The sequence below is a fragment of the Pseudorca crassidens genome, chromosome 2 (genome assembly GCF_039906515.1).
Source record: "Pseudorca crassidens isolate mPseCra1 chromosome 2, mPseCra1.hap1, whole genome shotgun sequence".
In the NCBI taxonomy this organism is placed as follows: Eukaryota; Metazoa; Chordata; class Mammalia; order Artiodactyla; family Delphinidae; genus Pseudorca; species Pseudorca crassidens.
The window spans coordinates 82,393,640-82,412,070 of NC_090297.1; the positions used below are offsets into that span (position 1 = coordinate 82,393,640).

Genomic DNA, 18,431 nt, shown 5'->3' on the forward strand with positions numbered 1-18,431 from the left:
TCTAAGAAAAAAGAATCTAAGCATACCCCCTTTTTTTTTCACATATTCTTATTCTATTTTATTGTTATTTATTTTATTTTATTTTTTTTTTGGTACGCGGGCCTCTCACTGTCGTGGCCTCTCCCGTTGCGGAGCACAGGCTCCAGACGCGCAGGCTCAGCAGCCATGGCTCACGGGCCCAGCCGCTCCGCGGCACGTGGGATCTTCCTGGACCGGGGCACGAACCCGTGTCCCCTGCATCGGCAGGTGGACTCTCAACCACTGCGCCACCAGGGAAGCCCTATTGTTATTTTTTAAAATATAAATTTATTTATTTATTTATCTTTGGCTGCGTTGGGTCTCGTTGCTGCGTGCGGGCTTCCTCTAGTTGTATTGAGCAGGGGCTACTCTTTGTTGCGGTGCGCAAGCTTCTCATTGCAGTGGCTTCTCTTGCTCCAGAGCATGGGCTCTAGAGCGCAGGCTCAGTAGTTGTGGCGCATGGGCTTAGTTGCTCTGTGGCATGTGGGATATTCCCGGACCAGGGATCAAACCCGTGTCCCTTGCTTTGGCAGGCAGATTCTTAACCACTGTGCCACCAGTGAAGTCCCAAGCATACCCCTTTTCAACAGTTACCAGATAATAACAATAATGATGATAATCACTAACATTTGTTGAATGCTCTTTCTGTGTCAGACATAACTGTAAGTGCTTTCTATGTGCTAAATAATTTAATCTTCAAAACAACACAAGGGGATAGGTAGTATTACGATTCTTGTCAATAAGGAAATTAAGGCACACTGAGTTTGAAGCATCTGCCCAAGGTCAAAACAAGATATGTTGAGGTGTGTGGTAGAATACAAAATAATACTTGGTCTTTGTCCTCATTTCCTGGCACAGAGCTCCTAAAACCATTGGAGTTTCCTGAGTAATAGGAATGCCTTTTGTTATTCATAATAGTTCATTATTAGTGTGAAGAAATGCAAGAGATTTTTGTGCGTGGAATTTGTATTCTGCAATTTTACTGAATTTTTAAATTAGTTCTAACAGTTTCTTTGATGGAGTCTTTAGGGTTTTCTACATATAAAATAATGTCATCTACAAATGTTACAGTTGTACTTCCTTCCCAATTTGGATGCCTTTTATTTCTTTTTTTGTCTGATTGCTGTGGCTAGGACTTCCAATACTATGCTGAATAGAAATGGCGAGTGGGCATCCTTGTCTTGTTCTTGATCTTAGAGGAAAAGCTTTCAGCTTTTCACTGTTGAGTATGATGTTAGCTGTGGGGCTGTCATACATGGCCTTTATTATGTTGAGATATGTTCTCTATGTACCCACTTTGCTGACAGACTTTATCATAAATGGATGCTGAATTTTGTCAAGTGCTTTTTCTGCATCTATTGAGATGATCATATGATTTTTATGTTTTGTTTTGTTAATGTGGTCTATCACATTGATTGATATGTGGACATTGAACCATTCTTGTATCCCTGGATTAAATGCCACTTGATCATGCGTTATGATCCTTTTAATGTATTACTGAATCTGATTTTCTAATGTTTATTGAGGATTTTTCCATCTTTGTTCATCAGGGATACTGGCCTGTAGTTTTCTTTTCTTGTGGTGTTTGGTTTTGCTGTCAGGGTAACGTTGTCCTCGCAAATTGTGTCTGGAAGAGTCTTCTTTCTTTTTTTTCTTGGTGAGTTTAACTAAAGTTTTGTCAATTTTATCCTTTCAAAGAACCAGCTCTTTCCTATTGTCTTTTTAGTCATTTCATTTATTTCTGCTCTAATCTTTGTTGCTTCCTTCCTTCTACTTTGGGCTTCTATTTTTCTTCTTTTTCTAGCTTCTTGAGGTGTAAAGTTAGGTTGTCTATTTGAGACTTTTCTTGTTTCTTGAGGTAGGCATTTATTGCTATGAACTTCCCTCTTAGAACTGCTTTTGCTGCATTCCATAAATTTTGGTATGTAACATTTCCATTTTTTATTTGTCACAAGGTATTTTTTTTATTAATCTGATTTCTTCTTTGACCCATTGGTTATTTTAGCATGTTGTTTAATCTTCATATGTTCGTTAATTTTCCAGTTTTCTTTGTATAATTAATTTCTAGTTTCATACCATTGTGATCAGAAAAGCTGCTTAATACGATTTAAACCCTCTTAAACTTAAGACTTGTTTTGTGGCCTAACATATGACCTATGTCAGAAATGTTCCATGTACTCTTCAGAAAAATGTTTATTCTGTTGCTTTTAGATGGAATGTTCTGTAAGTACCTGTTAAGTCCATCTGGTCTAACATGTTGTTTAAGGCCAATGTTTCTTTATTGCTTTTCCATCTGGATGGTCTATCCATTGATGTAAGTGGGATATTAAAATCCACTACTATTATATTTCTGTCTATTTCTCCTTTTAGGTCTGTTAATGTTTGCTTTACATATTTAGTGCTTCTATGTTGGGTGCATAAATATTTACAAATGTTATACCCTCTTGTTGGATTGACCCCTTTATCATGATGTAATGCCTTCCTTCATCTCCTATTACAGTCTTTGTTTTGAAGTCTATTTGTCTGATATAAGAATAGCTACTTTGGGTTTCCATTTCCAAGGAATATTTTTTCCCATCCCTTCATTTTCAGTCTTTGTTTGTCTTTATATCTAAATTGTGTCTGTTGTAGGCAGCATATAAATGGGTCTTGTTGTTGTTTTTCTTTATCCATTCAGTTACTCTATGTCTTTTGATTGAAGAATTTAGTCATTTACATTTAAAGTAATTATTGATAGGAATGTGCTTATTGCCATTCTGTTAATTGTTTTTGCTGTTTTTGTAGCTCCTCTCTGTTCCTTTCTTCTTCTTTTATTCTCTTTGTGGTTTGAGAACTTTCTTCAGTGGTATGCTTAGTTAGATTCATTTCTCTTTCTCTTTTATGTACTCATTATAGATTTTTGTAGTTACCATGAAGCTTACATGTAAAAACTTATACCTGTAACAGTTTAAGCTGGTAACAACTTAAGTTGATCCCATTCTGAAGCTCAACATTTTTACCCTCCCCTCCACATTTTATGTTTTTGATGTCACATTTTACATCTTTTCCCCTGTGTATCCCTTAACAAATTATTGTAATCAGTTATTTTTACTACTTTTGTCTTTTAACCTTCCTACTAGTTTTATAAGTAGTTAATCTACTACCTTTACTATATATTTACTTTTCCAGTGATATTTATTCTTTCACATGTTACTAATTAGCACCCCTCCTTTTCAGCTTAAAGGAGTCCCTTTAACATTTCTTATAAGGCCAGTTTAGTGATGATGAACTCCTTTAGCTTTTGCTTGTGGAAAATGCTTTCTCTCTCCTTCAAGTCTGAATAGTAACTTTGCCAGAGAGGACTTTTGGCTGGAAGTTTTTTTGTTTTGTTTTGTTTTCTTATAGTACTTTGAATATATTGTGCTACTCCCTTCTAGCCTGCAAAGTTCGTGCTGAAAAATCCGCTGATGGTCTTACAGGGGCTCCCTTGTACATGACAAGTTGATTTTCTCTTGCTCCTTTTAATATTCTCTCCTTGTCTTTAGCCTTTGACATTTTAATTATAAAGTGTCTTGGTGTGGGTCTCTTTGGGTTCATCTGTTTTGGAACTCTCTGGGCTTCCCGGATCTGAATGACTATTTCCTTCCCCAAGTTAGGGAAGTTTTCAGCCATTATTTCTTCAAATAAGATTTCTGTCCCTTTCTCTCTTCTCCTTCTGGGAGGCCTATAATGTAAGTGTTGGTCTGTTTGATATTATCCTGTAAGTCCTTTAAGCTATCTTCACATTTTTAAAATTCTTTTTTCTTTTTGCTACTCCAATTGAGTGAGTTCCATTGCCTTGTCTTTCAGTTGACTTATCCTTTCTTCTGCTTCATCTGGTCTTTTGTTGAGCCCCTCTAGAGTATTTTTCAGTTAGTTATTGCATTCTTCAGCTCTGTGACTTCTATTTGGTACCTTCTTATATTTTCCATCTCTTCGTTGAAGTTCTTGCCTTGTCCATCTATTCCTCCTCAGTTTGGGTGAGCAGCTTTATGACCATTACTTTGAACTTCTATCACGTAAATTATTTATCTCCATTTCATTAAGTTTTTTTTCTTAAGTTTTATCTTGTTCTTTCATTTGTAACATATCCCTCTGTTTCTTCATTTTGCTTGACTCTCTGTGTTGGCTTCTATACAGTAAATGAAACAATCACTTCTCCCTGTCTTGAAGGAGTGGCTTGATGTAGGAGATGAAACTTTTTGTTCAGCCCTACCCCAGCTCTAGTTGTCCCTCAAACCTCTGTGTTTGTCCAAGCAACCTATTATATTTTTAATAGCTCCTGGTAGTTGAGGATGTACTAAGACCTGTCAGTGTCTCAAAGGGGAGGACAGCAGCACCTAGATGCCAGGTGATTGGAAGCCAGACCCTTGGGCAGCAGCTTTTATAAGTATTCAAATGTATACAGTCCTAAGGGGCCACAAACTTAAGTCTCACTGGTCACCAGAGCCAGATGATCTGGAGGTGTCCCCTGGGTGGCAATCACAAAAATCCAGGCTCCAGACAAGTGCATAAACTCCTTTCTGGGAGATACTGGTGAGCTGGAGTAGAGCAGTGTGAGAGTGCCAAGATGGCATCCACAGCCTGCGTTCCTTGAGAGCAGCTCTGTAGGCCACTAAATATGTGCCAAACCTGAAGCCTTCCCCTCAGTCCAAAGATCCAGGACAAGCAAAGCAGCCCCTCACAGAAAGATTGGTGTGTATTCCTCAGTCCACTGTCTGTGCAGTGCCCTGTGGGTGGTAGCTTGCCAAGAACCATCCTTCTGATTGCCACAGTCCATGGAACCCAAGAACCCAAGCTACTCCAGCCTCAGAGTCAGGCAATCAAGGGATGTCCTCTGGATGTCAGCTGCAAAAATCAGGTGCCACATGCATGTAAAGATCCCTTCCAGGAGACACTGACACTCTGGAGCATGGCAAAGGGAGAGCACAAAGATAGTGCCCACACTCCGAGGACTGGAAAGGGTTACAGTTAACCCCGAGATGCATGTTTAATTAGAAACCTATCCCTTAGGACACAATCATGAGGATTAGCTAATAGGCCTTCTTCACAGAAAGGCTTAGCTCCTGAGTCTGTTGCCTCTTACTGTGCCCTGGTGGTGACAGCTGTTTAAGAACTCTTTCTTCATTGATTACAGTCCTGTGGGATCCACTAGCATAAGCCCCACTGGCCACCAGAGTCAGGAGATATAAAGGTGTCCCCTGGCAGCAGTCACAAAAACCAGGTCACCAGATAGGGGTATGAGCTCCTTTCTGGGTGACACCAATTATTACAGTCCCAAGTGACCAGGAACACAAGCTTTCAGAGCCAGGAGATGAAGAGGTATCTCCTTAGAGGCAGCCACAAAAATCAGGGCATGAGATATGTGTAAAGGCTTCTGTCCAGGAGACACTGGTGTTCTGGAGCAAGCAAAGGGAGAGCACAGAGATGGTGCCCTCCAGTCTTTGTCCACAGAGAGTGTTCCAGCAGGCTACCAGATGTGTGTGTTAAATTAGACGCCTGCCCCTCAGGCTAACACTTTAGTATAAATAGGTGAGTCTCCTTCACTTTAAGCCTGGACTCAATCAGCTGCCTCTAAGCTGGGCCCTGGACAGGTGAGTCTGAGCACATACGCCCTTTAAGTGGCATTTCTTAGATTGCTACCATCTTGTGGGTCTCAGGATGTGAGCCCTGTTGGTTTTCAAAATTAGATGTTTTGGGGGCTCATATCTCAAGTGCATGTTTTAAAAGTTGGGATGCCTGATGTGGGGTTTGAATACTTTGTTCCTCATGGAGAAGCTTTGGGTTCTGAGATCCCTCCTGGTTGTGGGTCACTGTGCCAAGCTTATGGTGAGATTGTGACCTAGACTCTCCTACCCACTTTGATGTGTTTTTCTTCTCCTTTGCCTATGTGTAGCCATCACTCAGCTAGACTTTAGGTTTTTTTTAAAGAGGAAATTGTTCCATATGTAGCTGTAGGCTCACTTGTCTATGAGGGGAGATGAGTTCAGGATCTCCCTACACTGCCATCTTCTGAAGAATTTGAACAGAGGGTTGACACCATCTGACCTAGATTCTGAAAGGATCTCTCTGAACACAGTGTGGAAAACAGACTGGTAGGAGATGATGACAGAAGAAGGAGGCTTGGACTGGGAAGGTTGTATAGAGTTGGTGACAAGGGATCAGATTCTAAATCTGTTTCTAAAGTCGAGCCAACAGCATTTACTGATGGATTTTTAGTTCCTGGACTTAAGTTTCAAATGCAGGTTCTGACAGTCCAAGTTGAAAGACCTTAGAAAGAATAAGATTTTTTTGAAAACTGAAGTATAGTTGATATAGAATGTTGAGTTAGTTTCTGGTGAACAGCAAAGTGATTCAGCTATATATGTGTGTGTACATACATACATACACACACACACACACACGCACATATATATATATATATATATACTTTTTTAGATTCTTTTCCATTATAGGTTATTATAAGATACTGACTATACTTCCCTGTGCTATACAGTAGGTCTTTGTTGTTTATCCATTTTACACATAGTATTGTGTATACGTTAACCTCAAACTCCTAATTTCTCTCTCCCCACCCCACCCTGTTATCACTTCTGGTATCATAAGTTTGTTTTCTATGTCTGTAAGTCTATTTTTGTTTTGTAAATAAGTTCATTTGTACCATTTTTTTAAGATTCCACATATAAGCAATATCATATGATATTTGTCTTTGTCTGACTTATTTCACTCAGTATGACAATCTCTAGGTCCATCCATGTCACTGCAAATGGCATTATTTTCTTCTTTTTTATGGCTGAGTATTATTCCACTGTATATACGTACCACATCTTCTTTATCCATTCATTTGTTGATGGAAATGTAGGTTGCTTCCATGCCTTGGCTACTGTAAATAGTGCCGCTTTGAATATTGGGGTGCATGTATCTTTTCAAAGTATATTTTTCTCCAGATATATGCCCAGGAATGGGATTGCTGGATTATATGGCAACTTTATTTTTAGTTTCTTAAGGAACCTCCATACTGTTGTCCATAGTGGCTATATAAATTTACATTCCTACCAACAGTGTAGGAGGGTTCTCTTTTCTCCACACCCTCTCCAGCATTTTTATTTATAGACTGTTTAATGATGGCCATTCTCACTGGTACCTCATTGCAGTTTTGATTTTCATTTCTCTAATAATTAGCAATGTTGAGCATATTTTCATGTGCCTATTAGCCATCTGTATGTCTTCTTTGGATAAACGTCTATTTAGGTCTTCTGTCCATTTTTTTATTGGGTTGTTGTTTCTTGTTACTGAGTTGTACGACCTGTTTGTATGGTTTGGAAGTTAATCCCTTGCCAGTTGCATTGTTTGTAAACATCTTCTCCCAGTCTGTAGGTTGTCTTTTTGTTTTGTTTATGGTTTCCTTTGCTGTGCAAAAGCTAATAAGTTTGATTAGGTCCCATTTGTTTGTTTTTGCTTTTATTTCTTTTGCCTTGGGAGACTAACCTAAGAAAACATTGCTATGGTTTATCATGTCAGAGAATGTTTTGCCTACATCCTTTTCTAGAAGTTTTATGTTATCATGTCTTATATTTAAGTCTTTAAGTCATTTTGAGTTTATTTTTGTATATAGTGTGAGAGTGTGTTCTAACTCCACTGATTTACATGTGGCTCTACAGCTTTCCCAAAACTACTTGCTGAAGAGACTGTCTTTTCTACATTGTATATTCTTGCCTCCTTTGTCAAAGATTACTTGGCTGTAAGTATGTGGTTTTATTTCTGGGCTCTCTACTCTGTTCCATTGATCCATATGTCTGTTTTTGCACCAGTACCATGCTGTTTTGATTACTGTAGCTTTGTGGTATTGTCTGAAGTCTGGGAGGGTTATGCTTCCAGCTTTGTTCTTTTTCCTCAGGATTGCTTTGGCAATTCTGAGTCTTTTATGGTTCCATATAAATTTTAGGATTATTTGTTCTAGTTCTGTGAAAAATATCATGGGTAATTTGATAGGGATCACATTAAATCTGTATATTGCTTTGGGAAGTATGGCCATTTTAGCAATATTAATTCTTCCAATCCAAAAGCATGGGATACTGGAATAAGATTTAAACTAGATGAAAAGGGGAGGCTGGGGATCTGAAGAACCTAATTACCTTTACCCTGTGGAGGGGGACACTTACCTGGAAACACCTGGTCAAGATACCAGGCAAGCAAGCCATACAGAACAGCATCAATAAGCATCATCTTCATGGACATCAGAAAACTGAATTCATCCCCTTCCACGGGACTATTCCCAATATTGTTCCACTGTAGCCCCAGGCCTTGCTCTTCAAAGCGAGCCAGGTACTCAGTACCAAACCCAAATGCCACAGGAGACAGCAGGCTCTGCAGTGGGGTAAAAAGGGCATGAAAGATGAGCAGAGGGTCTTTTACCCAACCCAACAGAATCTACAAGGTAGGAAGGAGGGCCAAAAGAGGACCCATGTTGTATCCAGGTGTAAGACCACCCCAGGGAGTGCGTAAGGCAGTCTTCCTACAGGAATATAATTCTGGGAATACCTTTCAGGCCTCAGGGACCCCCACCCAATACTCACTGGGCCACCTCTCACCTGTCCAATGGAACACAGTAGTGTACAGGAGAAGACAAAACCACATAGCATAACACAGCAAAGGACCAAAGGTCTTCATGTTTATCTTCCTAACTTTCCCCCCTTCTTCCTACCTCTTTCTTAAGATCTTACAGTTTTTGGTAGAACAAAGAAGCTTACTTGAGCTGCTTTGTGAGAATCCCATTAGAGGTGTCCATAAAGTCATCAGTGTTCTAGGGAAAGCTAGAGGGCTAGGCAGGGGATGGTCTCATGACCTCCTGAACTCTGTCAGCCAAAAAGCCCTCAGGTTACATTGACTGTCACCTTTTCCTATCTCCAGACTGGGGACAATCATTTTCTTAGATTCTCCTTGGAGAGCCCAAGTAACTGCACAGGTGGCATACAGAAGGAAGTCTGAAGAGGAAGTTCCCCAGCCACATCCCCACAGGTGGTCCATGGCATGACAGAAAGCACATAAGCACATGCAGAGGGATGAGTTATTCCCACTTGCTCTGCTGGGTGACCTACCTCTAGTTTGAAGGACCCATGGTGGTGTTCAGAGTGTCTCTCTGAAGAAGGAAGGGATTCTCTAGCTATATGTTCACAAAAACCATTAAAAAAAATCTCAGCCCAGCCCTGGTCCACAGAGCTTCCAGAACTATAGCTTCCTGGCAGACCCACACACAAGAAACTAGTTGTGGCTTCAAAGTACCAACTGTCTATGCAGTATACCAAGATAGCCCAGCTCTGCCTACAGGCTGAATCATAAGGATTTCTTGCCCTTTGTGATCATGTTGGAAAATTGGGTGCCATAAATGACAGCAATTAATTCTTATTTAACATGAGAAATAAAAGGCAGATGCCCTGGCAACACTAGAGCCACATAAGCTTGAGTCGTGAGAACAAGTTTGACTTAGATTTTCCCCAATGAGAAGCCGGTGGTAGTCCTTTCTCAACTGCATTGTACAAAGAAGTACGGATAGGGAGATTCTGGAGGCCAAGGAAATTTTCACCCTATAGGGCTTAGAAGCTATTTAGCCTGGTTAATGAGAGGGTGTAAATAGATCATTTGAAAGCAATTAGAGTAAAAGACAGTGTTGTTTGGGCATTGTGAAGAGGTCTCTCAGGCAATCCAGAGTCAATTTCCAGAGACCTCTCTTGGCAAGAGGGCCTGACTGGCTCATTTCGGCACCCCTCTCTGAGTGCACTCGTAGAACATGACAGAGACACTGTAGAGCTGCTCTGATTCAAATTCTTTTGGAGACAAACAAAAACTTTTAATTTACGGAAACATCTTTCTGGACAGAATAGTTAGGGGGCAAGCTCCCTCCCTTATGAATCTTCTCAAATGTTAGGAAAAAAAACCTGAGTGAAATGGGCCCAGTTGTCCTCCTCTTATGGATACACAAAGGGACCCATGAGCTGAATTGGTTTTCAATTACTCCCCAGGGCAGACTAATTATGCAGATTTGGCGAGGAGGAACTCTTAGGTTGCTCAGGGTGAAGAATGTACCCCTTCTGTACCTGTGCCTTCAAACCTTGTGCTCCTTTGTGCCAAAAGGCAAAGTGGATCCCCTCAAAGGGCTAGCCGGTCCTCTCAGACCGCTACATACCCCTCAGCTGGAATGCATCATATTCTAGGTGTAAGCCCAGGGTCCCTTACCACAGCCAGCTTCAGGTCGGCCGTCATCCGGTCCTGCCAAGCAAAGCAGAGAATGTGTGGCAGGTAGAGGGTGAAGTAGATGACACCACTACAGGCTGCTGCCAGGCTGGCCCTGGAGAAGAAGGTGCTGAGCAGGAAGCACTGCATGACTGTAGCAGTGGAGAAAGCCAACAGGAATAGGAAGAGGATGAATGGATTGCTATAAAGCAGGATCCTTCCATGCTGAAACGAAAGAGACCACTTGAGTCAGTAATTTCCACCCACATCCAGGGGCACCACCCCTCTCAGGAGTGACCTCTGTGCTGTGATTCTGGGGCTTTCAGAAGCCCTCTGACCCAAAGGGATCTCTCCCATCAGCCTGCTGTTGGTGTCCAAATTTCCACATTTAAGACTCAATGTGTTGAGTTCCTTTAGTTCTAATTATGTCATTTTTCCCCAGGAGGGTAACATATTAAGCTACCTATCAGTACTGAGTAATTATTATGTGTTCACTAAGGAAATCCTTGGGAAGGGGACAGTGTAGAGAAATAAGCCTAGAGCAGGGGAGGAAGATCTGCAGAGGGGGTCCTGGAGCATCAGTAGCTCCTGAGATACACTGAGTAGGTGAGGAACAAAAGAGGGAGGTGGGAGACCATCCAACAAGCCTTAACATTTTGCCTGGGGCCTGGCCTGCTAACTTAATCATTTATATTGGGTTGGCCAAAAATTTCGTTTGGGTTTTTCCAAAACATCTTACGGAAAAACCCAAACAAAATTTTTGGCCAACCCAATACTTATATTCTGAGATTTGCCTCTCATATAGGTTAAAAATATCAGTAGTTAATCCACATCACTTGGAAGTGGATTAATCCTCCAGACCCATAATATCATACAAATACATTTCATAGAACCTGTGGGCAATGTTCAGTATCTTTCATGTTAACTAGTGGGTCAATCACTTTGGCTATGTAGAAAATAGGACCAAACTAGGTATTTTTAATAAGTGAGCTGCTGTCCAGTTACATTAGAGGATAAATTGAGATGTTCAAATTTATTAGGCCTTCTTGGTTCTCTTTTGCTATAGGCCTCCTATAGGATTTTTACCTATGAGGTATCCTCCTATGAGGATTTTTACCCTTTGCACATAACTCCAAATTCGTATAGATCATCCTGTTCTTTTCTTGGGAACATAAAGGTACAAACCGGTTCACCTCTTGAATTGGTTCTGATTAATTGGTAGTGGTGACCTGAAGCACTGGGTTTCTCTCAGTAAAAAAGAGAGACCAAGTAGCAATATATATAATGGGCATGTAAGATTTGAGTAGAAAAATTGTGCCACTTATCTCCTGCTGCTACTGTTTCTTCTTCATTCATGCTTTCATGCCTGCCAGGCACTGACAGAACAGATTGAAAAATGGAATACAACAAACGGCAAAGGAGGTGGAAGAGAGCCATGCTTAACTAGAAGCAAACATTGAGGAAATCTAAATAAAAGTCAAGGTTAAGACTCAGGGTTCCTGATTTTGTGTGAAAGCGCTCTCCACATTACCCTGGGAAGCTCACTCCTCATCCTTAATCACATGCAACTCAATAAAAGCAAGACCTTGACTGAACATGTGGCTTTTGGCTGGAAGAACTTTAAGATGGTTATTGTTATTCTCAGAAGAATGAAATTAATTTCTTATCTCAGCTCAAAGCAAAGTCCTACAAACTTCTAGGCTATATAATTTCTCATTGACTTCAAGCAGATATGAAAGTCATTTGGCTGACCCAACAATTTCACTGGCCTTGTCTTCTTCTAATGACCACTTTTCTTTTTTGTTCTTAACAGCTTGAGTAACAATGGAACCTTTCCATTGTCCCAGCTTCCAGCTTCTTTCCTGCATAGTTGAGGTGGGAAGGAACGACAGGGGAAAGATGAGAGCGTCATTCAAAGGAAAATCCTATTTTGTTGTGGAAAGCTCTGTTTCCGCCATCACTGGAAACTGGAACAATGTCCTGGTTCCCACAAGGAGAAACCCCTTTGTGCAAGAAACTCTTAGTAAACATTCTTTACCTCACGTCCTAAAAGCTTTGAAGTCCTAATGTCCATTCTTAGGAAGGCAAATCTCAATGCCACTTATTAGCAACAAATCTCAGGGCCATTGCAAGATGTTGTGCATGTTTATGAGTTTTGCATAAGTCAGTTGTTCATGCATTTTGACTCCTTTAATTCTGAGGACACAAAATGTCTTAGTAGTGGGGAAAGGAGTGGACTGAAGGATGGGAAGGAACAAGGGACCCCTAGAGGAAGATAAGTTTCTCAGCTCCTCCCCTCATCTCTGGAACTCTGGGACCCTTTGTGTATTTAAAGCTACATTTGGGTCTGGTCAGATTGAGCAGGCTGACCTCTCCATCAGCATTGGTTTTGATAGGGCTCTAGCACAGGGTTTGGCTAAGGCCACAGCTCACTGAATCTCAGTGCAACACTTAAACTAAAACCATTCAGACTTAGTACATTTTACTGCAAAGAGAAGGGGCAGGATTTGGTTTAACTGGATATGTGTTGGTTGGACAGGATGTGTGATGGAACATTCTTGGATCAGGTAGGCACCAGGTATCATCCAGCATAACAAGGGACACAGCCAGAATCTGTGCATCAGCACATATATTGCTTAGTGCAAGGAACTCTTAATATCATCATGGTAAAGAGGCAGAACAAGCTTGATGACACTATATCAGAAGATTGCAAAGCTTGAAGTCTAAGGCTTATACTAAATCCTATCAAATAAATATAAAAAGTTACCTAAATTTATGTCCCATCATTCAACAAGTACAAAAGATCATCCACTGTGGAGGAGTTAAACATGAAGCACAGCAGTGTGTTATGAAATAATGTTTTATTTACAAGTCTAACTTGCAAGGGAGCTGCAAGTTTGCAGAGGATGGACCTATGCATCCTATCTGCACCTATAACATTCCTGTCACTGAGAAAGGATGGACTCCAAATTCCACCCTTTAAAACAGAGAGGTCTTAGAGATTTTGTAGGCAGCAGAATGTTCTTTGGTCAAGCCATGAATGGTGTGACCATGATGGTAATTAATAAACATTCCAGATCTCCTCTCCTAATACACTGAAAAGGCTCTCTACATTCCCACCCCAGCTGGTGGTTGGGACAGTAATCCCAAGAAAACACTCCTTGGATTCATTTCTTCTGTATTTGAAAAGAGAGAACGCTTTGCACATACAATCTCCCTGTGCTGGGCTCTGCTAACAGCAGCTTTTCCAGATAGTCCACGTAATGGGGTTGGATAATCTATGTAGATTGTGGTTCCCCAGGCAGGAAGTGGGAGCAGGGAAGATGCTGTGATGCAGTGGCTCTTTGGGGAAGACTCTATCTCTCTGAGTGTCTTCCACCCTGGCTGAAATGGCCAGACAGCTACATGTCATGCTATCTTTGGTGGCCAGATGACTAATCTAAGCACAAGTTCATTAACAGGAAGAAAAGTGGGAGGAATAAAATTATTCAAGGTTTTCTGAACCTTCTCCCTCTGGCTTACCATGATGAATATCGTCAGGAGACAGATGCTCATCGACATGATAGAGAAGCTGTCCAGGAACCAGGTACACCAAATCACTGTGTTGGAGACACCCTGATTTTTCAAGGTCTCCTTCAGTCTCAACTCCTTCTCCAAGACGATGCTCTTTACAGTCATGGAGACAGAGTAGATCCAGGCCAGCACCATGAAGATAGGGAAACAGCGGTTCAGGATGATCATAAAACTAAAGCAAGAGAAGAGAAGCAGAATAGTAGATTGCCTTGTACCTGGTGGAGGTGGAGTAAATGTTTGTTGAATGAATACGTTGAGAACAAAGCCCAGGTGGAGGGAAAGGCAGAAAAATCTCCACCGGGCACTCAATGGACTTGACTCTTTTAATACATTGCACTTTGCCCCAAAGGATTACTTTTTCTTTAGAGCAAGACTGTAGCCTTTTGGTTAGCCCAGATGAAAACTCTGTGAGTAAAATGTGTAAATAAAATTGTATGACGTATGTTACACAGTATAGATGTTCTTTATAAGATCTCAGGCAGCTTTTTGTTTAGTCCAGATGAGTGCTCTGTAAGTGAAATGTGTAAATAAAACCATACTACTTATGTTACACAGTATAGAGCTTCTTGTAAGATCTCCCAGGAAAGGATTGCAGACTTGATGATGTGGGATGTGACTGGAATAGGTAGATACATGCTAACTGACACTGAAGTCCAAGAAGGTGGACAAAGGGAACTGGTGGTGATGAGATCAATAACTGGGCTCCCCGGTGGGCTACTTGCTTAGTTTGCTACTGGCCAGTGAAGCACTGTCTACCCAGGAGGATCAAACCCCAGTTACACAGGAAGAGGCACAAAATAACTAATCAGTATGGCCCTTTCAGAAGGCAACTGACCCAGCAACAAATCAATCAGTGATTCAATAGTCATTGACTCCACCAGCCATGTACTGGTGGAGTACATCCATGGGTATTCATTCCAGCAAGCAGGGCAGAGTTGATATTCTGGAATTACTCTACTGTGAACTTTACATGTTTTCCCTGTGCTTGATGTGCTAGTAAAAGCCCTTGAGATTATTATTTCTTGAAAACTGCTGGGTGTCACAGGAAGGGCCCAATTCCAGCGTGGGAGGGTTTCACTCAAGATGGCCCTAGGGAGAGAACCATAAATTCATAACGCCTGCCCTTCTGGGATCTGCCACCAGAGGGCTCTCCCACATTGAATGGCCAGAATCCCTACCGCCTCCTCACTGTTTACCCCCACTTCCTTGCCGGTTACTCCTATTCTGATCTTAGAAGTAGAGCTGGGCTTTTGCCCCGGCTCCATTTTCCATTTCTGCCTATTGTCCAAACTTAAACTGACTGCAGAACAGCCCCTGTTATCTCTCTTAGTCTTCTGTAGAGCTGAAGGAGAACTGATTGGACCGAGGTGTTACACCCATACTGGGCTTTATTTTACTACCTTGCCAGCTGGCAATTTGACTCTTCCTTTTACAGGCTGTGCATGTTTATCTCCTCCCTGATCCCCACAAACTCACACGCACACTATGGTGAACTTCCCAGTTTTCTTCTAGGAGTTGAATCCCTAAGCCAACTGCAGATCTTTGCTGCTGTCCTTGGGAGCATTTCTGCCCCCATCCACCATAGTAAATGAGCCCTCCCAGCCCCTTCTCCCTCTTTGTCCCTCCCTCTACCACCCCCCAAATGCATGTTCAGAAAACAGTGGGCTACTTGCTTAGTTTGCTACTGGCCAGCAAATGTACAGGCCTGGGGATGGGGGTGGGCAGGCAGGGAAGGCCCAAGTTCATCCAACACATCCCTCTACCTTTTCATTAAGCATACATCATGAGAATGTTAATTAGGGAAGGAGCTGCATTATTCCAAGGCTCCTAGGAACCGGACCTACTTGTGATGCAGAGTCCTAGTTTGCTGTTTTGGCAGTCACAGGGCAAACACTCTGACCTGAACGCTTCCACATACCAAACATACTACATAGTGGAAATTTTAAAAGCCTCTGTCCCCTCCCCCAACCTCACTTCCCCTGCTTTAATTTTCACCTTCCCTTTTCCTCCCACAACACCAGCTCCTTTCTCCCACTTGTTCATGTGACCCTGCCTGGAGTCAAGGAGAAGCAGGCTTCTCAATCAGAGCTCCATTCTCCCTGAGCCGGGCCCCACGCCCCGGGTTTTTTTCCTCCAAAGAGACTGAAGACTGGGGAGCACCTCCACCTCATCCCACCCCAGCAACCTGATCAGCTTGTCCTGGAGCGGGACTGGGACCTCAGACTCACGAGTCATCCACGAAGCAGGGGTAAGGCATCTGCTGGAGGTAGATTCCAACTGGAATCTCAACCTGGGCCTGACTCCTTGTGATCCCCTGTTCAACCATGTCCTGCAGATAGGCAAACCCGCCCCAGATGTATCGGAAGTCTTCCACAGGATCAGCTCTGGGGCCAGAATCCCAGTATCTAAGAAGAAACCGGAGAGAGGGACAAAGGATGGGAATGGGAATGGACAGCTCACTCATTGGTCATAAGCACGAGGGGACTCCGTATTCACTCTCCTGAAACTTTCCCCTGAACTTTTCCACACTATCTGATTCTATTTTCCAGTTCACAGGTTAAATCCCAATTATGAACATTAGCCACAGCACGATTTGTAATTGCTTTCATTCAAGTACTCTAATTTGAGCTTTACAAAATATCTCACTTCCTCTGATTTAACTTAATTTAATTGATTTACAGGCTGAGTCCAGTCTCAATCCCCTACTCTGTACCAAACGTAATTTCCCAGGGACTTTGGTGAAACCTCATTTGCAGAATTTCTATGTGAAGATAACTCAGTACCTAGAGGTTTTCATCTCCAAATTGCACAAAGGCCAGCCAGAGACAAGCTCTGAGTTGAGGGGGTAAAGACAGGGTAGCTGAACTCTCCTGGTCCCACCAACTAGCAGGATCTACTGTCTAGCTTAGTTCTTTGATACCAAAGTGCTTCTGTGCCTTTCTGAGTAACCTTTCTGCCCCTGAAGGAGACAGGTGGCCTGAGCCCATAGGAGCCCCCTTTCCTTGCCTCATACATCACTGGGGATGCCCAGGTCCTTCTGAGATCTCCTGAAACATCACCTGTCTTTGATCTTATTGGTTTTCTCCACCACATCTATGTCCATTCGGATCTTGTACTTCACATGGGGTGGTAGGGAGCTGGTCCAGGGATACATGTCAGGGAATACCACACCAGCCCAGAACCTGTTTTCCTCCAGCAGAGACAGGGCTCGTTGGGTGAGTTGAAATTCATCATCGTAGCTTTCAAACTTATCCAGGATCAAGCACTGTGGATAATCACAAAGGTTGAGAGAGTTTGAGGAGCACCACCTGCAAAGACTCAACTGCAAAAAAATGGCAGAGGATCAGGGACGCTGCCCCAGGGGATGGGTCAAAAGCAAGGAGACCTATAAACTTACTGTTTGCTTAACTCCCGGGTCTGGTGTCAAGTTTTCAGTGTCTAGATTTGGGGGTGAAAGGGGGGCTTAGGAACGCTGACTTGCTCTCATCCCTGCAGATTTAGTGAGGACCGCACTACCGGGCTGTCGAAGTATGCAAGTCGTCAAAATGACAAAAATACTCCCCGCTCTCACTGCCCAGCATGGGGAGTCAAGGGAGTGGGGTCACATCAGATACAAGCTGCTTTGAAGATCAGAAAGCCTGCTAATAAAAGAGTTTTACAGAGAGAGAGAAACAGTCCCAGCGGTAAACCTTCCTGCCTCTCTGCAAACACACAAGGATGGCCAGCTGAGGCAAGAACAAGGAGGAAGAAAGAAAATAACAGAAAGCCAAAGTGATTTCATCAGGGAAATCATTCCCAGTTACAATTTTATGACAGGTAATGAGGATGGAGGAGGAATTTCCTAACATATCTTTTTTTTTTCTCCCCCAGAAGAGAAAAAAATCATTACCCAGAAAAGAGCAAAACTAAGAATTTCTTTTAATTTGAATATTGGGAATTGTCCACTTTTACAGATTTGTTAAAGCGTTGTATTGTACTTGGATGTGTTTTATCCTTAACCTCCTGCTTCTATAACACACTGGGGTTATTGTGCAATGTTTCTTTCTTAGAATGTAACTCACAAGAGGTCAGCTGGCCTTGTCTTGATTAATCTGTTCATGGGATACTTACTGAGCGCCTGCAATGTGCCAGAGCCTGCTTGGCTCCAGGGGATACAAGGAGGAAAGATAAAATCTCTTACTAAAAGAAACTCCAGACCTAATGAGGGAGAGGGTTGGAGTAAACCAACAATCAGAATGCAGAATGATCAGGTTCTGGTGAAAGCAAGCCTAGGGTAGTCTAGCAGCCCAGTGGAGGGGTGGGGGTGGGGGTGTCCCAGAGGGCTGCTTGGAGGAAGAGACTCCTGAGCAGGATGAGAATAAGCAGGAGTTAGCCAAGGGAAGAAAGCAAGGGAAAGGTCAGCTCAGGCACAGGGAATAGCTCGCAGGGTTTCTGGAGACCTGCAAGAATAGAATAGTGGTTCCCTTCCTTGGCTGTGCTTTAGAACCATCACGGAGTTTTAAAAGGACAACTGTACTCAAGTCCCACCCCAAACAATGAAATCAGATTCTCAAGAGGCAGGGCCAAGGCATCAGCATTTTGTCAAACACTCC

The 18,431-nt window shown here is 42.3% G+C and overlaps 1 protein-coding gene across 2 annotated transcripts in view; it reads right to left on the minus strand.

Moving 5' to 3' along the window:
* Window positions 1–18,431, minus strand: part of ABCA4 (ATP binding cassette subfamily A member 4) — a 143,739-nt gene that overhangs the window by 53,089 nt on the left and 72,219 nt on the right. For both annotated transcript variants that reach the window (XM_067726958.1, XM_067726959.1), the window contains 5 exons: window positions 16,899–17,104; window positions 16,068–16,244; window positions 13,789–14,011; window positions 10,270–10,491; window positions 8,199–8,403 (listed from right to left, as the gene is read on the minus strand). In XM_067726958.1, the coding sequence (XP_067583059.1) occupies window positions 8,199–8,403; window positions 10,270–10,491; window positions 13,789–14,011; window positions 16,068–16,244; window positions 16,899–17,104 (1,033 nt within the window). The remainder of the gene's footprint in view (window positions 1–8,198; window positions 8,404–10,269; window positions 10,492–13,788; window positions 14,012–16,067; window positions 16,245–16,898; window positions 17,105–18,431) is intronic.